Source organism: Trichoderma virens, assembly GCF_000170995.1.
Source record: "Trichoderma virens Gv29-8 chromosome Unknown TRIVIscaffold_82, whole genome shotgun sequence".
Lineage (NCBI taxonomy): Eukaryota > Fungi > Ascomycota > Sordariomycetes > Hypocreales > Hypocreaceae > Trichoderma > Trichoderma virens.
The window spans coordinates 550161-575221 of record NW_014013667.1 but is presented as its reverse complement, the minus strand read 5'-3'; the positions used below and the strand labels follow the sequence as shown (position 1 = coordinate 575221).

General features: G+C 41.8%; 10 protein-coding genes across 10 annotated transcripts; 4 read left to right on the top strand and 6 right to left on the bottom strand.

Moving 5' to 3' along the window:
* Positions 1 to 3772: 3772 nt before the first annotated feature.
* TRIVIDRAFT_134811 (uncharacterized protein) lies at positions 3773 to 4902 on the top strand (the record flags this gene model as incomplete). The annotated part of the gene is made up of 2 exons (XM_014098594.2): positions 3773 to 4156; positions 4213 to 4902. Coding segments are annotated over 2 exons (1074 nt in total), but the record flags the coding sequence as incomplete, so codon positions are not given.
* A 572-nt stretch (positions 4903 to 5474) lies between these two features.
* Positions 5475 to 5906, bottom strand: TRIVIDRAFT_156037 (uncharacterized protein; the record flags this gene model as incomplete). Its single annotated transcript, XM_014098593.1, has 1 exon — positions 5475 to 5906. One exon carries the CDS (start codon positions 5904 to 5906, stop codon positions 5475 to 5477), a length of 432 nt encoding a protein of 143 aa, XP_013954068.1.
* A 1854-nt stretch (positions 5907 to 7760) lies between these two features.
* Positions 7761 to 8348, bottom strand: TRIVIDRAFT_68151 (uncharacterized protein; the record flags this gene model as incomplete). Its single annotated transcript, XM_014098592.1, has 3 exons — positions 7761 to 7786; positions 7831 to 7921; positions 7977 to 8348. The coding sequence occupies 3 exons, from the start codon at positions 8346 to 8348 to the stop codon at positions 7761 to 7763; spliced, it is 489 nt and encodes a 162-aa protein (XP_013954067.1).
* Positions 8349 to 9363: 1015 nt separating this feature from the next.
* Positions 9364 to 12998, top strand: TRIVIDRAFT_46923 (uncharacterized protein; the record flags this gene model as incomplete). The annotated part of the gene is made up of 3 exons (XM_014098591.1): positions 9364 to 11035; positions 11095 to 12653; positions 12729 to 12998. The coding sequence occupies 3 exons, from the start codon at positions 9364 to 9366 to the stop codon at positions 12996 to 12998; spliced, it is 3501 nt and encodes a 1166-aa protein (XP_013954066.1).
* Positions 12999 to 14744: 1746 nt separating this feature from the next.
* On the bottom strand, positions 14745 to 15912 carry TRIVIDRAFT_203434 (uncharacterized protein; the record flags this gene model as incomplete). Its single annotated transcript, XM_014098590.1, has 8 exons — positions 14745 to 14799; positions 14853 to 14868; positions 14966 to 14970; positions 15270 to 15282; positions 15410 to 15428; positions 15486 to 15575; positions 15623 to 15691; positions 15760 to 15912. The coding sequence occupies 8 exons, from the start codon at positions 15910 to 15912 to the stop codon at positions 14745 to 14747; spliced, it is 420 nt and encodes a 139-aa protein (XP_013954065.1).
* An 824-nt stretch (positions 15913 to 16736) lies between these two features.
* TRIVIDRAFT_203433 (uncharacterized protein) lies at positions 16737 to 17577 on the top strand (the record flags this gene model as incomplete). The annotated part of the gene is made up of 3 exons (XM_014098589.1): positions 16737 to 16862; positions 17132 to 17419; positions 17557 to 17577. The coding sequence occupies 3 exons, from the start codon at positions 16737 to 16739 to the stop codon at positions 17575 to 17577; spliced, it is 435 nt and encodes a 144-aa protein (XP_013954064.1).
* A 344-nt stretch (positions 17578 to 17921) lies between these two features.
* TRIVIDRAFT_155730 (uncharacterized protein) lies at positions 17922 to 18419 on the bottom strand (the record flags this gene model as incomplete). The annotated part of the gene is made up of 1 exon (XM_014098588.1): positions 17922 to 18419. The coding sequence occupies one exon, from the start codon at positions 18417 to 18419 to the stop codon at positions 17922 to 17924; it is 498 nt and encodes a 165-aa protein (XP_013954063.1).
* Positions 18420 to 19711: 1292 nt separating this feature from the next.
* On the top strand, positions 19712 to 20868 carry TRIVIDRAFT_203431 (uncharacterized protein; the record flags this gene model as incomplete). The annotated part of the gene is made up of 4 exons (XM_014098587.1): positions 19712 to 20035; positions 20165 to 20334; positions 20394 to 20750; positions 20793 to 20868. 4 exons carry the CDS (start codon positions 19712 to 19714, stop codon positions 20866 to 20868), a joined length of 927 nt encoding a protein of 308 aa, XP_013954062.1.
* Positions 20869 to 22803: 1935 nt separating this feature from the next.
* TRIVIDRAFT_47030 (uncharacterized protein) lies at positions 22804 to 23443 on the bottom strand (the record flags this gene model as incomplete). Its single annotated transcript, XM_014098586.1, has 2 exons — positions 22804 to 23250; positions 23309 to 23443. The coding sequence occupies 2 exons, from the start codon at positions 23441 to 23443 to the stop codon at positions 22804 to 22806; spliced, it is 582 nt and encodes a 193-aa protein (XP_013954061.1).
* Positions 23444 to 24220: 777 nt separating this feature from the next.
* Positions 24221 to 24808, bottom strand: TRIVIDRAFT_137102 (uncharacterized protein; the record flags this gene model as incomplete). Its single annotated transcript, XM_014098585.1, has 1 exon — positions 24221 to 24808. A coding segment is annotated over one exon (588 nt), but the record flags the coding sequence as incomplete, so codon positions are not given.
* Positions 24809 to 25061: the final 253 nt, after the last annotated feature.

The following is a 25061-nucleotide window of genomic DNA, read 5'->3' as shown; positions in this document are numbered from 1 at the left end:
GACATGGAAAGTGATGGAAAGGTGGTGCTAAGAACAGTCGTTTAAGGTAGCCCTGTGAGCGAACTTGCTAGAAGTGAGACAGCGTTGCGCTGCAATGCAAACAGCAGCCATAAGTCAAGTAACGACCCTCCACTAGCAGCCTCACTCCCCAAGGGCCGTCCAAGACCTACTAGGAAAGCACTTTGGGTGGTACGGTAATAAAGCTGAGAAATTTCTACGCCAGGTCACATACGTCGAGCACAAGATAAAGACACAATCATTACTACCGAGCATTTGGACGGAAGAGTGCGACTCTGCAACTGTTGCAGTATAACTTCATCTAGATCATATATATGAAAGTTATTAGACTATGATACATCCTTTTTAGTAGGTGGGGGGGGGGGGGGGGGGGGGCTAATATGGCTATTATGATCTATTGGACTTGAATGATTCGAATGCCATCGAATATATATTCTGATTAGAATGGAGATTTGCTTTCACTGAGTATTCTTGCTATTTGGGATATTTATATCTGTTGTACTAATTGCCCTGTGCAAACATTTAGCTAAAAGTGAGTGTTTAAGAAGTGTATACTGAACCTGCTGTATGTATGGCTTAGAGTGTGTTTGAAACTCTGTTGTTGCCTCTAAATCGAGTTAGTTATCTGTTAAGGCGGGTACACAGTGCGCTTAAAGAGACGCTGACTTTTAGTTATTGTTAGCCAAAAGCAGCCGATCTAACAAGTTATTGCCGTTAGTAAATGGACACTGCATCTAAGCTTGGCAGTAGAGAAAAGAGTTAAAAGTAAAATCCAGTATTGCTGTACATACTGTAGAAGATTTAGCTATAAAATATAAATACTTTATGATAACTCACTATTAAATAGATATCCCGCTGGCATATTTAAATGCAAGCTTTTATATTCTAGTATGAAGTCCTTTAAGCTTAAGAATAAAATGTCCCAATATCCAAACATGGATGGAATCGTAGGTGAGAAGTTGACAGAGCCAAAAGGAGAAGATACAAGAACTGCCAGCACAAGCACGATGCAATTTGCAGAGCTACCGCTGAAGACTGTTACCATCTCGCCTCAAAGGCGCATTGTGGAACTCAATGATGAAATACGCCAATTAACATGTGAGCTGGAGTATTACAAAAATTTAACGGACGATGTTCTATTGCGTATTATGCCTCTTATTCTGTATCATTCTAGTGGCCTATATTCAACAGTTCAGAAATGTCACTCCAGTATTGAGCAAGCGAATAGCCAGCGAGTAAAATTCTGGAAATGAGATTCACCATAATACATATTCTCCCATAGTAATATTATAGTAGTAAGAAGGCATAAAACCCCGTCATTATTATAAGATACAGGATATCCTCTATTTTCTTTCATACTAAATAAGGGCTTTATCAATTCAACTCAAAGACTAGTTTTAATATGGCTTATATGGCTGGTGCGTTTTATAAAAAGTAGTTTATCTCCTGAAAAATTGACGTGTTGCATCTTGTTTTCGTTGTCTATAAGACTTCGCATCATTCCTCAAATTTTCAGTTATATTTAAGCCCTCTGTTCGGAGTGCAATGACGGTGTGCATGTCTTCTGGAGAATTGAAACACTGTTTTGGATCGATTGGAAAAATGGAGAGATTATATAGTTTCATTTCGCCTTCCTCTGTCATATTTTCGGCAGTCTTCTGTACCGCTTCCTCGTCGCTTCCGTCAACTTCTGCGCAAATCTCGAATCGACCTTTTTTATATGTTATAAACTGAAATTTGGTAGCTGATGCTGGCTTTGGAGAAGATGCATGTCGTTCTTCTGGTGGCGGCATATGCTCTATTTCGTTATGTGAATGTCCAGGAATCTCTGAGGCAGTACGCCGTTCCCGTATATCCCTCAAATCTAGGGAATCTGATAGATACCATTGCTGCGAAATGTTGGTAGTGGCAGCAGCAGGCTCGGGTACGACTACGTGAGCTAAGTTTTGTGAGGATTCAGAAGTATCTAATGTACTATCTTGTTCCGATATTTCGCTCAAATATGTGGTAGCTGATGGGCGAGATATTTCCAAATTCTCGGTAGTAGTAGGCTCTGATGCTACCACATGGGCCAAGTCTTCCCTTGGGGACGAGAAAAACAGTAAGCACTGAGATCTTAAAACTAGAAATGATGTTATATCTTGACCCTTCACACGCAATGCACCATAGTTAAAATGAATTAATTCCTTTTTGAGATGGGTCCTATCATGCTGGTACAGGTCATGTTTCGGGCGGCCACACCGTCGACGAAGTACTCGGGCATATGATTCTGGCCCTAAAATTGACTTAGAATTCCCTAGAATAAAAGATGCTGCAAAATTAGGATGCTTTAGAAGAAAATCCATCAATTGTGGTTGCTTGTCAACATCATGCTCAACAGAGTGTTCACTTTTATCAGCTATTGTAAGCCGCGATAATCGTATTATCTCTGGAGTCTCGAATCCTAAGCTTTTGGCAAGGGTAGCAAATCGGAGAAGAGCACCTATGTGTGGCTTTTCTGTAAGGTAATCCGCGAGTAGTCTGCCTCCAGTTCCTTTATTCGGCGGTGGCATTCTCTGAAATTCTCCCAAGACAAAAATCCACAAGAGTTCCATAGCTAAATCAAAGGAGACAGCTTCATCGGTAGAGGCTCCGTTTGCTGAAGTAATTATTTCTTCCGTGCTTTGTTCTGATGCAAGGGATTTGTAATTGCGTCTCAATGTTGTGCGAATTGTCATCTTGTCAGCAGGCGTGACGATATGCCTCATACTTTGAGCGCAAAGGTTGAGAAGATAGAAATCCTGAAAAAAAGTACTTAATGAAGGTATGACGTAATCAATGGAGAGAATTTTCTCTTTTATAGCTTTGCGTTCATCTTGGTTGAATGCGACGAAAATACTTCCATTATTAAACATATCATTAATATCTGCCGCATCACGTGAACACAACTTCGGACAGCGGAGCTCTAAGGCTTGAACATCTTCGGTAGCTATTTTTTTCATAGCCTGCTTGCTCTCTAAAGCAATTCCTAGCCATAAATTAAAAGTATGTTTGAGATAGGCTGCTGCTTCCTACTATTCCAGGTTATTTTATTCAACTGTGCAGGCAAGCCGTTGGCGGCACTCACCTCATCGCTCTTAGCACAACATAACTTATGGAGAGTACTAAATCGCATTCCTTGTTGCAATCCAGGAACTTCTAGCAGTGGATCGAAAGCCTCTTTTAAAATTTTCTGTTTCAACAGTCTTTTGATACAGTCGCGGGTGTGCGGAGTAGAAAAATTATTCTTATTAGATTCAAATGCTGCCTTGCCAAAGGATTCACCTTTTTGGTCCTCTCTACGAATGGCAAGATAAAGAGAAAGGTCTTTCTTCATATTAATATAGAGTAAATAAGTATTAGCTACCTACAGTATGTACTGTAACAGAGATATGTACAAGTTATGTTTATAACCGGATGGTGGATAGCTAATTCCAGTCCATTTTCTGCTTAAAGTGGTGGAGTGTTGAGCCTTGATTATGGCCACTATTATCCTTCCAATTGATGATTAGTCATTCTAGATGACTTTCTCCATGTATACCTAGTATTGAAAAAACTTGAATGCTATATACTCTTTTAATCTTCGTTTAGAGTTGCAAATAATATAAGAAATAATATTTTCATAATGATAAGCCCAGTAGATATTTATTTATTCTGCTTCGTTGGCTGCTTTCTACTGCTGTTTCTATGTAAAAGCATAATTCCATATGTAGTCCCTACCCTAAGAACATTAATTGTCCTGCCAGCTCGGGCTATAGGCTGTTACTTCTTGGTAAATCGGTATGCTTTAATAGGTCCTATCACAGTGGCATCCGCATTCTTCCATGTGGTCTATATTGGAGGCAACGTTATCAGCCTTGCATACGGGGTGGATTCAATAACTCAGGCAGCCTCACGGGCGGGCACTCTATCTCTGATTAACATGATGCCTCTATATTTAACAACACATCTAAGCTTCCTTTCCGATCTTTTCGGGGTATCATTGCCCACATATCGGCAACTCCATCGATTATGTGGATTGATGGCTATGGGCCACGTTATTTTTCATGGGGGGGTTGCCCTAACCCATCATTCTCGCTTAAGTACGGGAATGCCAATTACGGACTGGTACCCATTAATTGTGTGGTTTATATGATATCTATCTATATAATAGACATGCGTTGCTGACATATATAGGGAGCTGCTATAATAATTCTCTTGATACTTCTCTCGCTTCCCCTCTTTCGAAGGCTGTGGTATGAAACTTTCCTCCGGCTTCATCAGCTACTTGCAATAGGCGTGGTAGTTTTTGTATTCAATCACCTTATGACAATTGCAGAGTATCAATGGAGGCCTTTATATATATTCATTGGAATCTTTTGTTTGTTAGGAGCTTTTTATTTGGCGTCCATTATATACAATAACCTATGGCCAGGAAGTAATTCGCGTTTGAATGTTGACTACATTAACGACGATTTAGTAAGTGCGACAATTACGCGATCTCGACCATTGAACATTAGTCCAGGCCAATATCTTAATATATGGGTTCCTTCACTATCACTATTCTCGAGCCATCCTTTTACAGTCGCATCCTGGGAGTCATCTTCGCAGACGCACCTTAAGCTACTTATAAAGCAACGAAGTGGTTTTACAAAGAAGCTAGCCCACTTGAGCAATAAGAATGATCTTAGGGTATTCTTCAGCGGGCCACATGGTACCTCAGCCCCGGTTGGGGAGTTTGACTACATCCTTCTTTTTGCCACTGGATTCGGAATAGCTACTGTGCTGCCGTATGTTACAAAGCTAGTTCATGGTTGTAATGAGAGAGGATATAAGGGGAAAAAGGTTCATATAATATGGCAGGTGAAGAATCTAGGTAAGGTCTAAAAAACTATACAATATTTGGCTTCTAATATATCCAGATCTTCGTGAAGCGGTCAAGGATTTTATAAATCCTTTGTATGACATTGATACAGCTAAAGTAGGTTTATCACCTTAGTTGATGTATAACTGTTTTAAAATAATAAATTTTAGGTACTGTATCTATCAATCTATAATGAAATGGACATAAAAAAGGAAAGTAGCAGACACGATCACTATTCTATTAATCCCCACGCGCCGGCAGTAGCCTCCATCATTGAAGCTGAGTCAAAATCCATGAATGGAAATAGCAAAACATTGATCCTGGGTAAGTTGTTTTAATATTTGAGCAAAAGACGATACTAAGAAAATCAGTTTCTGCAAATGAGAAGATGAGAGATGATGTTCGTAGGGCTATCCGAGGTTATCTACTAAAAGGGTTTGAGCTTAAAGAACTGGATTACCAGCCATAAAACTAAGTGAAGCCGTTGGTACATAGTTGGTTACTGTAGCTAGCTAGGTGCAGTATAAAATTAAGGCTAGACATATACTAGTGTATTCTTTTCATTTTGCCTTACTTGGCCAATATACAAATTGGTTTAATTAGTAGATATAAAATTTAATTGGTAGCTGGAAAAGTTACTACAGCGAATTACATCATCTTCCAACTCCCACGTCGGATAATCACAGTTCTGCCATTTAATCCCGAGAAATACGTTTCCTGACATAGTTTGGTAAGTCCCAATGACTGCTTGAATATCAATCTGTAGTCTATCGTCAACGATCCTGGGTCCCTGTTGATACATCTCTTGGCATAACCTCAGGCCATGTCCATCATCGAATACCCATAACAAGCTCTCCTCATATGGGAGATCCCACGCATGCTCATCAACATATCTTGCTCTAACGCCATGATATATCTGCTGTGAAACTTTAACAGATAGCAGTACTTCGATTACGGTGACTGATGGCGACCACAGCGTATGAACAGGGCATCCTTTATACAGGTTTACAGGTGTCACAATTTCCATCTCTACAATAGTTCAAAATTATATAAGGTACATAGCTTTAAGGAGTAAGTTGAACTTAAGTATAACAAGGATGCTACGGTACTTACATACAGTACGTTTGTACATAAGTAAAATCTAGTGGAGAATGACTCGACAGTTGGAAGCCAATTGTGGCCGCTTGGGAGAGCCGTCAACCGCTCGCAGAAGGAATCAATACGTAAGGCACAAAGCTAAATATCTATTGCCCTACAATAGCACAGATTAGCCAAAGCCATTTGTGGAAGCTATTAAGTTATAAATAGTAGGTAGAAAAGCAGTATATAGACACTTATACATCCACAAGAAAATATATATTATGAGAGGTCTCTTTATTTATACATACATTAAGACGTACTTACTATTAAAGTGCTTATCATGACGTCTCTCAATACTGCTAATTATATTCATGTTGGGCCTTTTGGCAACCCAACTGGGAGGTAGTGTTAATAATTTCCTAGATAAGCTTCAATAGCTAAGTTGAAATAGTATCACTTCTTCGGTCCGCTGCTGCGTTTGCAACGAGACACCATTACATACGATGCTGCCTAATGCTCAGAATATATCTGCGGCTACTAACGCCAGTAGTTATATCAGTTCTTTACCAACTGTCACGCCTGTTTCACCAACAAACACCTCATTGATGCCAACTCCAGAAAGCTCGGGGCAACGTGTGCAGCCAGGCAAAGCACTAGCAGTTTTCCTCTTTTTAATGATTACTAGATTGCTTTAGCTCATTTGCAGCATCAGGGAGTAATACATTGCGTCATGCAATTAGTGTAAAAAACAAGACAATTTGGTCAGTCCAGATACTTATATAGGAGGACTTGCTCCCATTTTTGTAACTAGATAAAGTTATCCCATTCATTATCAATATACCATAGAGAGATATTCTCCTTTATTTTCCAAATTTCTTAATATTCTGATTTATAAAATTTCCCCCGCCTATTTACTTCTAACTTTTCGATTCCAAAAATGACCGAACAAGGCACAAGGGCAATTTAAGTCAACCAACTTAATACTCTATCAAGTTCTCAACCATATAAAAGAATCCTCGGAATAATAAAGCAGCATATAGAGCGGGGAGGTTTGAAAATGTTTCCGAACAATGTTTCTATGATAAACGGATGCCCAATGATAGGAAACAAGATATGGATACCAGATGATTTAGATCTACCACAGGACGTGACCAATTATATTCATAATTAGAAACATGCCCAATACAGGTGCAAAGGTTCAGACTAAATCGCTATGCAAACAAAGTAACATTTTATATCCGACAAAATACGACAATGTGCACAATATTCTGCAGCCAGTTGCACTCGGCAATCGAGAACGATGGTTATATGTCGCAAAGAAAATTTGATATTGCAAAACTCCCTTAAATTAGCTAAATTGCGAAGATTGGGCATTACACCTCGGGAATATAACCTTAGGAAACGATATCCGAGGTCAATCAATATGGGGAGGGTTTAATACATATACGCATTGATTTTTTGGTTTAACAAATAGAAAAATCTTAGTATTTCTGCACTCTCGGTACGCTACCTAATACCCGCAAGTTTCCTTCGGATAGCAAATGTACATGCTTGCATTAATATAACAGGTTTGCTTCCTTGCTTAATAAATTCATGCTACTTTCGATTAGCTTGGACTTTTATTATATCTTGAGAATTCTTTTTCCCCACATCTTTGGCTGGTATGGAACCCGAACTGAGTTCAGAAATAAAAGTGAAACAGAGTGGCAATGGAGTTGGACATAACTTAAGCATCGTTTCTCCAAGATAAATTGCTATGTATGCTATATTCGTCAATTGAAGTGTAATATTCAAGCTTGTCTCAAAACTCCAATCGGGCACTAGAAGCTAGTTTAGTCAAAACATATTGTTTCTCTGTAAATAATACTCACCTATCTTTACATAGCCCTTTGCTGATACACGAATCGTTGCAATGCGGAATCCTACTTGGTTTTGAATGAGATAATGAACCGCATCTAATATCTAGCAACAATAGTACTAATTAGTTATATCCTTTACTCTAATTGATTGAACATACCTGAGACATAATAGCGGCGACTTCGGTTTCAGATAGGGGGAGCAGGTCGTAAAGATCAAGCTCGATATATTCATAGGCGACATACATTTCTACCCCAGTTGAATATAGGGCTATCGGTCGGGCAATGTGAAGATGAGCCAACTGCACAAATCTCTGAATGTCCAATGCTGTAGTTTGGTACACTGTCTGGACCACAGCCAATTGCCGGCTTGAATATTGGCGATGCAAGCCAATCCAGGCTGTACCTGTGTGGCCCATAGGTTCGTAATGAGAAATGGGGTGCTGATCCAGATACACCGGCATCCCCGCTGTAACTGTTGTCGCACCATCTTCCACGTCTGTTGGACGTGCCTGAGACCCCTTGCGGGCCATTTTAATTTTGGCGTGAAATAAATGCTTGTAACTCTCCTTTTGCGACACGACATAAGTGTACATATCTTACTTTATGCACTATGTATCATTCTACTCTTATCCAGCGTCTAAGCCTTAATGCTTGAGTCATCAAAAGAAATTCTGACTAAATCCAGTATTGGATGGTTATCTTAAATGGCCAAAAATTTACAACCTGTGTATAATGTGCGACCAATCAGTGTCCGTAATATCCATGTCAAAAAAATTTCTAATTTAGGCAGGTGGGGTTGGAGCATTAATGGGCAGTAACAGCTGGAATTGGTAGCGCAGTTAAAACTCTTTCTTAACTGTCTAGAAACGGCTCCTGCAGAGTTAGGGCAAAAAGAGAGCGTTGATACATACATATACAGTAGGTAATGCTACCGTAATATTCGAAATGGGTGTCGCGGGTTTTCTTAGTTAATTTAGTAACAAGGTGACGGCCATTTGTGGACTTGTACCTTTCAAGTTTCCAGCTGTACCCCGCAGGTACTGTGGAGCACCGTAACAAAGCCAAGAAAGGCCCCTCTTTATGATAGCTGCTCAAAGAGGAAGGCAACTTAGATAACGCTCCAAAGCAGAGGACCGTTGTGCATAGAGACAACGATATATATTTTACAGTATTTTGTCCTGTTGCTATGATTCCGTGAAAAAGCATCTCGTTGCGGCGACTCATTTGTGCGAAACAAGCTGACACGTTGCTACATCCCGCCACGACATTCTCGTGTGCGCTTGCACACGTAGCAAATGAGGGGTATCATTAGGCAGGATTGGATGGCAGCCATACATAATCTAAAGCTGCCCAACGATTAGGCTACAATTTCTGGGCCGGATACGTCTAGCCCTCCTGGCCATGCGTATTAAATCTTGTACAATTGCTTCCCTTCAATTCTCTCGGATGCCGCTGGTGGTTCGCCACTCGGCCAATGTCCTTCACTGTATTCGAAGATCTTGTTTCGCGTCAAAGGGTTTCGTCTCTTGGAATATTTTAGTCACAATGGATCTAGCGGCGACGCACTCGCGCAAGATTACAGGCAACCACTTTGGCGATGATACCACAATCAACCAAGTTGATTTTCATTACCACTCACCCAATGATAAGACTCGAGAAGACGATACGAAATGCCTCGCGGATTTACGTATAACGGACCCCCGCGACGATAAAACTCGCATTGAGGCCACAAAGGGCGGCCTATTTGAAGATTCGTACCGTTGGATCCTCGAGCATAGCGATTTCCGACAATGGCGCGACGACGAACGCAGCCGCTTGCTCTGGATCAAGGGCGATCCCGGCAAGGGCAAGACAATGTTGCTCTGCGGCATTGTGAATGAGTTAAGCTCCGAAACGAGACTAGAGGACCAGAAAGCCAACACACTGTTATCCTACTTCTTCTGTCAGGCCACCGACGAGCGCATCAACAGCGCCACAGCCGTGCTGCGAGGCCTTATCTATCTGGTTGTGGAGCAGCAGCCGCTGCTTATCTCCCACATACAAAAAAAATATAAACATGGGGGGGAGGCGCTTTTTAAGGATGTGAATGCGTGGACTGCGTTATCAGAGATCTTCTCAAAAATCTTAGACGAAAGCCTGGAGCGGACTTATATCATTATTGACGCACTCGACGAATGCGTGACCGACCTACCAAAGCTGCTCGACTTTATTAATATAAAGTCCACTCTCTTTTCCTGCGTCAAGTGGATAGTCTCCAGTCGCAACCGGCCAGATATTGAGGAGCGTCTTGATTCTGCCACTCAGCAAATGAGGCTCTGTCTAGAGCTCAACGAAAAGTCTATCTCCGCAGCCGTCAATGCGTATATCAAGCACCAAGTTAAATGGTTAGCCCAGAAAAGGAAATACGATGCTATAACAAAAGATGCTGTTCAGCACCACTTATTTTCTAATTCTAATAATACCTTCCTCTGGGTAGCCTTAGTCTGTCAGAACTTAAGGAAGATCTCGCTACGGAATGACCTCTCAAAGCTAAACGAGTTTCCACCTGGACTTGATTTTTTATATGAGAGGATGATAAATCAAATACGTGATTTAGAGGATGATAGAGATGCTAAGTTTTGTTACCAGATCCTTGCGACGGTGTTGCTTGTGTATCGGCCTGTTACACTGGCTGAGCTTGGCATCCTTATTGAGTCCTCAGACGATAATCCCGCAGATGCCGAGTTAATTAATAAGGCAATAGGGTTTTGTGGCTCATTTCTTACTGTGCGAGACGGCCGAGTTTACGTTATCCACCAGTCAGCCAAGGACTACTTAAGTGACAAAGCAGCGCCTACTATATTCCCCTCTGGCTCAGCTAACGTCCATGATGTGATCTTTGCGCGGTCATTAAAAGCTATGTCTGCCACATTACAATGGAATATTTATAATTTATATCCTCCTGGACTCCCAATTAACGAAATTAAGGCTCCAGATCCAGATCCGCTAGTCGCTCTGCGGTATTCCTGCGCCCATTGGGTCGACCATTTCTGTTATGTATATAACAGTAATAGCCAATCTCAGGACCATGTTGACCATAAGTACCAGACAGCCTTCCTATTCTTTCAAAAGAACTTCCTATATTGGCTCGAGGCTTTGGGCCTTATGGGGAATATAGAGGATGGGGTTCTTTCAATGGCAAGGCTAGAAAATCTACTGAGAGTAAGCCGGTCGCGCTGTGACAAGTGAAGTGAAACTGATTAATAAAGGGAAAATTACCGGACCGTCAGTCATCAGACTGCCAATTACTAGAACTTGCACAAGACTCACAGCGGTTTATCCGGCGGAGCAGTTCGGTGATTGTAAATAATCCACTCCAGGTATATACATCAGCGCTTATATTCAGTCCATTAAACAGCTTTATACGGAAAGTATTTAAAGAGGAAGAACCTAAATGGCTAAAGGTTAAGCCTAGAGTGGAATACAATTGGAGCCCTTATTTACAAACACTCAAGGGCCATGGCGGTACTGTCGAGTCGGTGGCCTTCTCAGCAGATGGCCTCTACCTCGCTTCAGGGTCATCTGACGACACCATCAAGATCTGGGATACGATAACAGGCAAAGAGCGGCAAACACTAAAGGGGTATAGCGGTACGGTCTGGTCGGTGGCCTTCTCAGCAGATGGCCGCTACCTCGCCTCAGGGTTAGATGATAAAACTATTAAGATCTGGGATATGACAACAGGCAAAAAGCGGCAAACACTAAGTGGCCATTACAGTAGGGTCTGGTCGGTGGCCTTCTCAGCGGATAGCCGCTACCTTGCCTTAGGGTCAGACGATAAGACTATTAAGATCTGGGATGCGACGATAGGCAAAGAGCGGCAAACACTTAAGGGCCATAGCGGTATGGTTTATTTAGTGACTTTTTCAATGGATGGCTGCTACCTCGCCTCAGGGTCAGACGATAAGACTATCAAGATCTGGGATGCCACAACAGGCAAAGAGCGGCAAACACTAAGTGGCCATCGCGGTGGGGTCTGGTCGGTGGCCTTCTCAGCGGATGGCCTCTACCTCGCCTCAGGGTCAGACGATAAGACTATCAAGATCTGGGATGCCGCAACAGGCAAAGAGCGGCAAACACTTAAGGGCCATAGCGGTACGGTTTATTCAGTGGCCTTCTCAGCGGATGGCCTCTACCTCACTTTAGGGTCAAGCGATAGCACCATTAAGATTTGGGATATAATAACAGGCAAAAAGCAGCAAACACTTAAGGGCCATTGCGGTGGGGTTGTGTCGGTGGCCTTCTCCGCGGATAGCCGCTACCTTGCCTCAGGGTCAGACGATAAGACTATTAAGATCTGGGATACGATAATAGGCAAAAAGCGGCAAACATTAAGTGGCCATCGCAGTGGGGTCTGGTCGGTGGCCTTCTCAGCAGATGGCCTCTACCTCGCCTCAGGGTCAGGCGATAAGACTATTAAAATCTGGGATGCAACAACAGGCAAAGAGCAGCAAACACTTAAGGGCCATAGCGGTACGGTTTATTCAGTGGCTTTCTCAACGGATGGCCGCTACCTCGCCTCAGGGTCAGGCGATAACACCATTAAGATCTGGGATGCGACGACGGGCGAAGAGCGGCAAACACTTAAGGGCCATAGCCATTGGGTCAGGTCGGTGGCCTTCTCAGCGGATGGCCGCTACCTCGCCTCAGGGTCATTAGATGGGACTATTAAGATCTGGGATGCGACGACAGGCAAAGAGCGACAAACACTTAAGGTTAACACCGCAATACGCACTATATCCTTCGACGATATAGCCTCATACCTGTATACCGAAATCGGCCCTATAAAATTGGGCGTAGAACATCGAACTGAAGCCCAATCGATGGTAGCTCAAGTTCTGTCTCCAGATTCAGATCTGGCTCAGGATCAGGATCAACGCCGGCCCATTGCTAATGATACTCAAAAGGCAAAACATTATGGCTGGGGCATAAGCACCGATAAAGGTTGGATTACCTGGAATGGGCATAATATATTATGGCTTCCGCCCGAATACCAGCCTTCCACGTCGGCCGTATGGCCTTATGCATCACCTTCTACGTCGCCACAGGTGCCGTTAACGGACGTAGCTATAGCTCTGGGTACTGGTTCAGGGAGAGTGGTGGTATTTAGGATGTCCGGTGGGCCATATTCCCTGTTATAATCTCTGAGCGTGACACGTCTTTCTCTTTTTTCTTAATAAATTTGCAAAGTGAAGGTCGTAGGAGACTATGTTGATTTATAGTATCTTGTGAGGAACTTTCTCGCATCTTCTAGAGGCAATGCAACTTGTGAGCTGACACGCACGTAACTGTGAATGTGAATTTATAATGATGCTAGAATTGGCTCATTGTTTGTGATAAGAAAATTCAAAACAGTACTTCACGGGTACAGGCTAGTACAGCACGTCGACCACAAGTGACTAAAATGGACGCCACTAAAAGCGTTAACTAACAAGGCCTACGACACCCATTTCGGTAGGGAATTTTATCAGACTGCGATCGGCAGCCTCCAAGGGCGGCGCCATGATCAAGGTTATAAAAAGCCCGCTTTGGCTATAGAGGGAGAGCAAAGGAAAGAATGGGAAAGGAAATGGAAAGAGCGCTGGCGGCGGGGGCCTGTCCCGGTTTTGTTACAGTGCCCCGCAGTACCTGCAGGGTACAGCTGGAAACTTAGAGGTACAAGTCCACAATTAGCCGTCGCCTTGTTACTAAATTAACTAAGAAAACCCGCGACACCCATTTCGAACTTTACGGTATTCACTACCCTAAAATAAGCTGATTAATAAATTCGCCTTAAAATTCTGAGACTCATGATGTTTTCGAGGGGCTCTGAAGTTAGTCCTAGAGAGAAGAGGCGGCAAGCCAGAGAGCTGGTGAGGGAGAAAGAAAAAATTGCTCAATCGTCTTTAAATTCTCTCACTCTCCTTACTTCAATAGGTAGTCCAGAGCTTAGGGAAGCTTGTATTGATCAGGAGAAAGTTGATGCTCCGGTGGAATCGAATCGTCTTGGAAAGAAGATAGCTGGCGCTCAGACAAAGGAAGCAGCTGAAAATGCCCAACGACTTGCACAGAAGGAAGCTGAGCAAGCTCGGATTGAGATTACGACAGAAGAAATTGGTCGAATTTTTGCATGTCCACATAGTAATTACAATGAAATATTAGACATCACAATATATGAGATAGATCAGGATGAGAAAGATAGTAACTGGATATCGATAGGATGCCACTTACATCCGAAATATTGTGAACTTGATAAGACTAAAGATGCATTTGAAAGTAAGTGTACAAATTAAGTGAGTTTGTTATTTTTATTAACGAAATAACAGAGCTAAAGAAAGCTGCCGAAGCATTAAGTGTAACCGAAAGATGGATTACCGCGGTAGAGAATTGGGATGGTAAAACCGATCTTCTTAACATTAAGGAAGAAAAGAAAAATAGCCTAACCCCCCCGCCTTCTCCAACAGCGAAGGATCTCCTGGCTGGGCTTAAGGCACACCATAAAATACTAGAAGCATTAGCGAGCCTCAATAACAATAATGCGGAAGCTTGGGGTAAGTCTGTTCTTAAGGACCAATCGCATATTTGGGATTTGAAAAATTCCAGGAATGCTGTAGATACATGGGCAGGCTTTATCATAGATTCAGACACTAATAATGCAGGAGAAACTATATCAGCGGAGATTATTAAAATGCATATTAAGATGCATCATCTACTGGAAGAATGGAATGTCCAAAATCTAGATACCTCAAAACTAAACGAGATCGAACATCCTTGGCCTACTCACAGAACTATAGAGGGCGTACTAATCCCAATTGCGCTCCTGCAACTTTCCATTGATAATATGAATTTAATAATAGAGAATTTGATATTTAAGGTGTCTTTATTACAGAAACAAGTGGATAATAAGATTACTGCTTAAAGGTGAAGAGCCTCTGGAAGAAGAGTATTAGAAGACCTACTATTCTAAGATGTATTGCGTTATATCAGAGATACCACTCTTTTACTCACGCACTTACGCTACTATTGGTTTAACTATACGGGACATAACGTAATTCAGCTCAGTGACTGGATAAAGGTACATTATGAAGCATAGTGTAGTAGCTTATTGGTATGCTCTGTGATCTATTACCTTGCCTAATATAATATGTAAATTTAGATTTAATTATGGACAAATTGGCTAGGGAATGCCCTTATCTAAAGTGTTTATAATGAGCATATATTCGCGACCATCTTTACCCCCCTAAGCGATGAACTTGCGTGATCGTTGCTGCCCCGTTTATGATTTTTTCTTTCTTTCTAAAGCGTAGTGGAAGAAATTCAGTTTTGTTATTTGGTAACTGAATCAATGTTTCCCAATGAGTATAAAGAAGTAATTGTATAAGAAGTCCACCACTAAACGGAGCGCTCGTTCTTGCTAAAGGCCAAATACATACATTAATGCATATACTTTTGCAGCCATATTTGTAAAAAAATGACGAGCACAGAAACGCAGATTAATAAAATTTGATGCCAATTATTTATCCCACTTGCGTGTTGGTTCCCATTCAGGTATTCATTTCCTATATGATCAAACCCAGATACAGAATATGAATCTATTTTAACCTACTTAAACATCAGCATAATAAAAAGATACATCAAGTATAACGTACATAAAGATTATCCTTGCACTTCGTGGCTAAGATCTGGTCTAAGAGCGGTGGCTCTAAGTTTTCAAATAACTTTGATACAGGTATTGTAACCTACTTAAACATCAGCATAATAAAAAGATACATCAAGTATAACGTACATAAAGATTATCCTTGCACTTCGTGGCTAAGATCTGGTCTAAGAGCGGTGACTCTAAGATTTCAGATAACTTTAATACAGGTATTTTAACCTACTTAAACATCAGCATAATAAAAAGATACGTCAAGTATAACGTACATGAAGATTATCCTTGCACTTCGTGGCTAAGATCTGGTCTAAGAGCGGTGCCTCTAAGATTTTGCGTATCTGTTCAAACTTTTCTCGTTCGCAGAGGTAATATTCATATATATCCTCGATAGAGGACCGGTTCCGCTCTTGGGCTGCGGGCATTTTGAGTTTCTGAAAGAAAGTCTGTAGAGAAGCTATGACTCTAATGAAGATAGGGATGAAAAGAAACTATATATACTTATTGTCGGGTTCAGTAATTATGTCCCAAAGGTAGTAGTGTGGGTCTGTCATAAACAATGGCACCTCGTCCGCCACTTTCGATCTCCGCAGCGAGAGAACGCCGTGCAGTACTCCCACATGCCCCACCTATGAGTTGCAATAGTAGAGTCTCTACGCCGCACTTCAGTCACAGTATAATCTAACCCACAACAATGGGGCATCTGGATTGGACAGTATGGTGTTATAAGGATAGCATGATGGCACATATATGGATGAATGAATGATCTACTGTAAAACTTCCCTCTATTTGGTACTGGAGAATAATGGGAGTCGAGAGTTAGTGATTAACCCCTTTTGACTAATCAGAAGGGTGCGTACTAGTAGCTCAGGACGTTGCACCAGAACCCTTATACAAACTCTTATAGATGCAGTAAACTGTATTTCCAAGAGAGGAAGAGGTGAGTTGGAAGTTATGAGCCACAGCTTCCGCGATGTAAGATAAGCCACACTAATGAAAGTGGGAACCACCTCAGATGTATCGCAATCTAATTTTGAACCCCCCCTAGTAAAAATCATCCCCAAAATTTAGACTACCCAAGTGCAATGACATCCTTGTCGTTCAATAGCTGCCGGGGGGGGGGGGGGGGGGGGGGGGAGGGTAAGTCACTAAGTATAAAAGGTACCGCCTTTTCTCATTGAAGCCAAGAGCACAACATCTACCTTCTCATTACTACTTATAACCAGTCAGAGGAAGCACCATCTATAAAATGTCGAAAAGTATTAGCACTGAAGAATTCTATATACTCAGCTGTACAAAGGCAGAAGATGAAAAAGAGGCAGGAGAAGGAGCCCGTCAAGAAAGCCGTCAAGCGGTAGACGAAGGGCTCCGTAAGGTAGTTGAAGATGGACCTGATGAGGAGGAGGAATTAGTGGGGGGGGGAGGGGTATATCAATGTTTCGCGAAAGAGGCGCTTGATGGAAGATTCTGGACCTCGGCCGCACAAATCTGGGCGATTTTCGAGGCGATTTTCGAAGTGGACAGACTATTTTACCACCAAGGCTATATAAGATGTTGACTTTTCCAAAGAAAGTCAGCAGCTTTTCTCCGCCACTTCTACTATACATAAGACTCATATTAGCTACTGCTTAAGAATTCATACAGCTGTCAAAATATGCATCCAAGATAAATGCCATAGCAATCCGAATACTGAATTGTGGATTCTTATACGACCGTATACTAATCCTTTACGCGCGGTTAAGCCTAGTGAAATTCGTCTTTCACATGGAAAAGGCATACATAAAAAGTCTTAAGGAGAAGGAGAAGAAGGCAGTGAAGAAGAAGAAGACAGTGAAGAAGAAGAAAGCAGTGAAGAAGAAGAAAGCAGTGAAGAAGAAGGTGAAGAGAGAAGATAAAGGGAAGGAAGATACGAAGGAGAAGGAGGAGAAGAAAGTAAAAGATAGAAAGAAATTGAAAAAGAATCTTTAGAAGAAGAGATAAGAAGAGAGAAATAACCAAATCCTATACCCGAGAACTTTCCTTTTTTGAAACTCTATTCCCGTTTAGTGTATTACTATTTGCCTTCATAGACTCTGTCTAAGAAATCTTGAGCTTGACCGGCATACTAAGGAAGGTGCCAAAAACATGCCCAAGAAGGCAACCAGTCGCTTTATTTCCAACCCAGCTTCCGTTGACTCCAACTCCTGAGGCGGTTTAAATCCTTCTCTATATACATCAATAAACATTCGAGAAGAAGAAGGCTTCACAAGAAGATGCTCATTAATAGCCTCGTAAATAGTGGCACTGTTTACAGTCATTGCCTCTACGTTTGTCTTATAGGGGTCATATCTAGATTTCTCTCTTTCTCTCTCTCTCTCTCTCTTAGATAGGAATTTACAGGATATCGCAGCCTAACTCGGGCGAACTGAGCAATAAAGATTCCCCAAATCCAAGGCTATTCAAGTTTGAGGATATACTTTTTGAGCCACGGCAAATATATATCTCTCCCCCAAGCTGCTAACTCCCTGATACCGGCGACGATAGCGTAAATGTCTAACAAACTTTCTGTTTTACCAAACACTGAGCCAGACCATAGCGTCGTCTTTCCATCGGTATATGTAGAAATCACCAATTTCCAAGAATTCCCTTGAATGATGATACCCGGGATAAATGGAAGCTTTGATAATGCTGTAGATATTCCTTCTTCTTCATCTTCCTCGTATGTTATTGCATCAAGGTTATGGGCCGGGCGCTGTTTCTGAAGCTTCTTCTTGACGGCCCAGCGAAGAAATTTCCATTGTGAAGCCAGCCAGACACCGATTTGTAACTGCGCCATATCGCCCGGTTCGGACTTCTTCGTCTCGATGCTTAGTATAAAAGGGCGAAATTGCATTGGTTCGAAATCAGTATGATTGATAGATAAGGTAGGCGAGGTCTTGCTAAACTTATTCATGGATTCGATTTCGTCTTTCTGGTTGAGCGAGGCATAGAGACAGATATCAATCATCTTTGAATTAGACGAAAGCGGCTTGAAACACGAGTATGGTTTGGCCGTGTTACTGCAACAATCGATTAGTATAGCTCTTTCTACGAGAGAGTCAAACTTACCAAAGCATGGCATTAAAGGTACCACACTATCTACCCAAAGGGTCCTCAAATATACTATGAAGCAAAGGTAGATGAACTTCAGCAATCCAACTAGCCTCTGAGTGTTTATGTTCGTCACACTCGGTAGCTTTTGCCAAAATTTTCCGAATCTCCTCGAATTTGGGGATCTGACCAGGCAAATTATCGGACCCAGACTTATAGGAATACTGCCATTGACTAAGTAAGGTTTCGTTATTTCCAAGTTTCTCAGTAATATATTCTTTCAGGGTATTTGGTATAATCTGTTGGCATCGTCCAAATTGTTTCATAGTATCAAACAGCGTGTTATCAACACCAGGTATTGTTTTATCTTTTAGTGATTGGAATTCAATACCCTCCGTGTCTGTTCGCAAGCGCATCATCTGTCTTCTAATTGATGATGCTCTTGACGTAGATCCTGAGCTCGTCTCAGAAGTCGCCGAAGAGCTGCGACGTCCTGGCCGAGGTGTTGCATCAGGATCTAATACGTCGCTTTGGTCCCAAATCTGCGCCTTTTCTAGGGAGGAGTCGTCGCATTGCTATCAGCCTCTGTATTGCTAAATGGAGGACTGGCGAGATCGAATCTTGACATGGTTTTCCGTTTTCTGGTTGCTTTAGGAGCTGTGTCAGGAAAGTTGGGAGATGCTGGATCAGACCCTGGCTTAGGAAGGTCGGGAGATGATGACACAACAGCGTCAAGCCAGGCATTAATATGAGGGATATACATAGCCTGAAGTGCGTGATAGATTGAGGTATAAGTGCGGGAGATATGTAGGTCTTAAACAGTTGGTTAGATGGCAGCCGGTGAATGATAATGTTGACGCGATTGGATCTGGCTACAAGCTACTGCAAAGCAGAGCGTGTTGGCCTGCCAACCCCGCACTGAGCTCTCCAGACTTGACGCGTTCGAAGGCACGTGCAACGCATTCTGAAAGGATGAAGCACGTGACATACAATATCAGGCTGCTGTCTAGCGATTTGCGATTACCTTCTGCTTCTCATACTATATATAGATAGTACTCAGCTTCTAGGCGTAAATATCTATCCAGGTTCTACCATATACTGCCTTTACTCTCCCGCCGCGCTAGACTGCGACTGCGACCGACTCACACAGCTATAATGCCTCCAAACGAAAGATATTTTCATAAACAGATTCTCTCATGTTGTGAACCTCAGATGCATGACCTAAAGCTTTGGGAAGCATACAAGAAGCGATTCAATACCGCGCAAGTCCCCTTCCGGGGGGAAAGCGAATTTTTCAAAACAGCATTAGACGTGGCTCAACGCGGTAATGGCCAAAAAGAAGCCTTTGAGCGAATTTTCGAGGAAACGAATGAGAAAAAAATAGAAGAAAATAGGAAGCGAATTGATAGAGTCAAGACCCAAATTAAAAACAATGGAGATATCTTTGGATGCAAAGATGCCCGGGATACAGCATTGCAAGTATGTGAAACCACTTCTTTCTCAAGTGTTGTGCGACTATTGGAAGGTCTTGTCTTCGGCTGGAAAGCAGATGCTGCAGGCAATATACAGATAAACAATACTATTAGCAAACATAGCAACGAACTGCAGCCCTCAGCGAATGAATCGCAAACTCCGATTAACAAAGATAGACGAGACCAAAATAAGAGATACGATCCTCTCGATTTTCATGGGAATATTCAGGGTGATCCGAAAGATGAGGCGACTCTTATAGAACAGCAAATTTGGGCAGACTTAGCGAATGCTAGAAATAAGAAGCTGTTAGTATTTAATTCTGCGCTATATATTTAGCACAAAAGATTAACTTTGAAATAATTAGAAAAAGAGTTCGATTTGAAGACGATTTTGACACTTCTGCATCTACCCAACAAGCGACAGATGGAAGCGAGATTGACAACAAATATGCACAGGATATTGACCGTGTCTATAAGCGTCCAAAACATAATGGAACACCTAAACTAACGTCTGACACCCCTTCTTTCCAGCCAACTACAGATAAAAGGGCATCTAGGAAAAGGTCAAGATGCGAGAATGATGACGATAATTCTGAGCATGAACATAAACGTCGGAAACTAGAGACCCTTACTGCTCATAAATCTGCACCTCATATTTCTATACAACAAATGGCAGACGGAGAGGCCATCATACAGGCGTCCAGACTTGAGGTCAACAAAAGGTATGAATATAGCAGTCAACATCCTCCAAGAGCTGGGAATAGAAGGTCTCAAAGGAGGAATGGACAGTTTGAATTGTTCGAGTTGGATCACTCAGGCAAAAAGCGCTCTATCACTTGAACTAATTCTAGGCTATTAAAATCTGTGGCTATTTAATATCTATGGTCATCCTGAAGATTGCGCCGCAGTTGAACATCTCCAAGGACATGGTCGTTATCCTAGCAGGGCTGGGTGCAGCGGCGTAGTCCAGAGAGCCGGAGACTGCGCAGTTGAACATCTCCAAGGACATGGTCGTTATCCTAGCAGGGCTGGGTGCAGCGGCGTAGTCCGGATTTTTATAGCTGTTGCCACAGTAGTGTTATATCTTTACATACTATCACAATTACTATTTATCCTCCTAAGTGCTGATTCAATATCTGCTGCTTTTGATTGAAATTATTGCTTTTAACTCTCGCAAGCTGGGTTCATTAGTACAGTATATATCGGACCATACTTTCCAACTGCAACGAAGACCGCTGTCCTTATAAAATTAATTTTGAGCATTTGTAAGCGATATATAAGTTATTTAATAAGTGCAGAGAAGTGTTAAATGCTGTGGCTGTGTATGTGCATGTTGCTTAAGTAATTTCTCCTTCAGTCCTTTATGCAGGTGTAGAAGTGCAATAAGTTCAAGCTTCCTCCTTAGTCATATACTCATCTTCCTCCTCAGTTATATACTCATCTTCATCACTTGTAGACTCATCTTTCTCAGTTATATACAGGAGATACTCTGCAAAATGGTATTAATATTATACTGTTGGTATAAGTAAAAATAAATATGTAGCTTACGGATTATTTTTGGAAATTGTATTTCTAAGTAATCTGCATTCTTTTTAATTCCCTCAGTCAATACCGTAAGGAAATGATTAATATTTTGGTGAGGGCCATCCGCTAGCAGTTTAATTAGCGCCTGATGAGTCGAAAGTCGATATTGATATATCTCTAATGCTGTTTCAAGACTTTTCATCGCCGGTTAATAGAGTAAATAGATCATGAAGAGTGTCGAAAATTTCTTTTGTACTTAAAGTAGACTTTCCAGTGCGTCTATTGAATATAAAGGAAGGGCGAGGGAAATTATCCTACTTATAGATAAATTAACTTAGTGTCTATGGCCCGGTTTTGCTACCCTGAGCTAGATAACCTTGATTTTGCCTACCTACCTCCAACAAACCCAGTAGCATACGCTAAGTACCGATAATGGTGTTATTTTATTAATTAAGGTAGAATTTATGTATAGGTACGAGTTTAAAAGCACTGAATTGTTACAAAGCAGGTCAAGAAAGGTAATACCACGTGTGTTTGCATTTCACGTCGCTTCTTTCATGGATTCTTTACTATTTTTGTTGCTTAGTTTTATCTACTCAGAAATTCGCCTGCCCTAACAAGTCAAGCTGAGCTAGTCCCGAAGGTGCGAGCTAGTCTAAAGTTTGCAAGCTGGCGGACTAACAGGTTCTTGCTGGAGTCTAATGGTCACCTCTATAGTAAATGTTCTAAGCTGAAAACAATATATCCAAATATACCGAGCAAGCCAGTGAGCCAGGCAGAGAGCCAAAAGAAGCCAAACCCAAGTAACATATTTATCTGCACATATATAATATTAGGATAAAGCTTAGCTATTATATATTAAAGAAGCCCTTATATAACCTACCTTGATTAAGTTTCATAGGCTGATATGTCTGCGCTTGGGAATTTTTGTTTGCAGGAGACATTATGATCTCAAATCTAGCGTAACTTTAAAACTGTAATACAATTGTTTCTTTCTTAAAAGAGTGAGAGACAGAGAGAGAAGAAAAAGAGAGATCCATCAGGCTATTTATACACGGGGCTAAAAGAGGAAACGTAATATATTCTTGTCTAATACTTAAACTAAGAGAGTTACATAAGCCAAGCTGTTTTATTTAAAATTTGCTGCAAGGCATTCTAGTCACATATCTAGCGCCAACCAGAGCATTAAAATTAAGATACGCTATCTCTGAAAAAGATCTACTTTATCAGCATATCTTTCTGAATACCCAACTAGCCAGCCTCTTCCATCATCTGTATAAACTCTTCGAGATTTACACCATTTTTGCCGTCGTGATCGAGATGTTCTATCATAGTCTGAATCTCTTCGTCCGTCATTGGACGTTCTTCCTTAATATCCTGAGCAAGATGCCTCATATCTTCGAACGAGATGATTCCATTCTGGTCGTAGTCGAACATATTAAATATTTTGATGTTCTCTTCACGCGGGTCTCGGTGGGCAATAAGCTTTGCAGCGCATAGTCGAAACTGGTCGGGGTAGATGAGCAGGCGGTTGACTGGGCAGCTTTGAGGATCTCGCCAGTCCGGCGGTACGATACCGTAGTTTTCTAGTTCTCTGTAGTAGTCGGGTTTGGGCATGTCGAAGCCCAGCGCGGTGAGGGAGTGTTTAAATTCATAGCTATTCAGCCACCCTTTTTTCTTCATATCCATTAAGTCAAACTAAAATATTGCCATATGAGAAGCTTAGAATAGTCTAAGATAAGTTGTGGTGACTTACGACTTCGTCAATGTGTTTTCGATTCTCGTCGCTAATGGCTTTGTAATCTTCGTTAGAAGACACCTGCGGCGCATGCTGGTTAGACCCTCCTGCTATCGATCGCCACGGAAAATGGCGAGACTGGTGAGATTTCATGCCGGGCAGAGAGAGCTATATGTCGTGAAGTAATTAGGCAAGTGCGTAAATGCGATAGTATCCAAAGCATCTACTTATAGTTGAGATCACTTATAAAGCACATTATAAAGCACAAAGGAGAACAAGGGGTTATTGGCGCCAGGAGTGCCTTAGTATTCGTTATACTGTGCTTGAGAGGGCATGGTGTGCTAGCTGCCCTCACCGGAACTTGGTCTATTGGGATCCTGCAGCCGGCAGAAAGATAAATAGGAAGAGAGGGGGCAATTACTAATATACAACTTGCTCTTCTTTCCCGTCAAGGCCAATAGCTTTTAAAGTGCCCTCTCATATACTACATATAAAGCATCGCTTATTAAATGTCGAAATAAACCAGACGTCTAATATCCTCACCTCTTCCATTATAGTAGTTAATTAGGAGAGTTATGACATTGTTAGGTAGTATAAAATATAAACTATAGTATTTTAACTAGCCTCTTTATGTTAATAGTTTTTTACATGGTAGCTTTTACTAAGAATACCTTAATGTTCTTAAAAGATAGAATATGGATTTCTTTTTTTAACCTCTTTTCAAATGCAGATCGAGGGGATATCGCAGACGTCACAAGCTTGTTGAGTATACAAATCTAATGTTATATAGCTATCTAAATAAGCGTATCTCATGACCCTCCGTCGCTGTGCGTCGCTCCCATATGAAAAGGATCATTTTCGGTCGCTTTTATATAATTTGACCAGTGATAAGCTATCGGTAAGGTCCTTCTTCTGGGGATACAACCCCTGCTTCTGCTTCTCGCGGCAACGCACGTGCTTTTCTAGCTTAATGCGTAGGGGGTTGAGGAAAAAGTCCAGCTCGCGGTACAGGTCGTGCTTAGTGATTATTAGCTCCCACCCGAGCATGGAGAGCAGCTGCCTCTCCATCAGGTTGACCTCGACGCAGGTAAAGCCAAACCTGTAGTCGTCGGTGATCATACGAGTGTAATCAGCCCATTGTTTATTTTTAGGGGATGCGTCGTTAAGGTTCTTGGCCGAAAGGATTAAGGCAGCTAGAAAGATACCATAGAGGGTCCATGGCTGGCCCCTAGCGTTATGCCGCAGCTTAGACTTGAGGCGGTTAAGGTAGACTAATGTTGACATAAAGGTTGGGGCCTTAACCTTAGAGAGATTAACTAGCTGAGTAATAAACTCATTTAATGTAGGCAGTTTATTTTTTTTGGTGTAGATGAGTTGGGGCCATTTAGTCCGTGGTAGGGTTGATTTGCAGGGAATAATGTTATGAGTAGCATTAGCCAGGAAAGAGATCATGCTGTCGCCGACGGGCTGGTCAATAAACTGTCGTAGAGCAGCTTCGTTGAGATATTCTATGGAGAGTGATCTTGACGCCATCGTAAAGCATAGATAGCTTAATGCAAAACGTGAAGATAAAGGAGGGTTGGCTCTGAGGAGTGCAAGGTTATGGTAGAGAAGAAAAGAAAGAGAAATGAGGACAAGGACGAAGATCCGGGAACGTATATATATTAAAAACAAAGAGGTGCATGGGCTAATACTGTAATGCACTCATGTTCAACACCCAAACTAGTAGGATTGCATAAGCCAAGCTGTTGTGCCTGAATTTTACTAATAG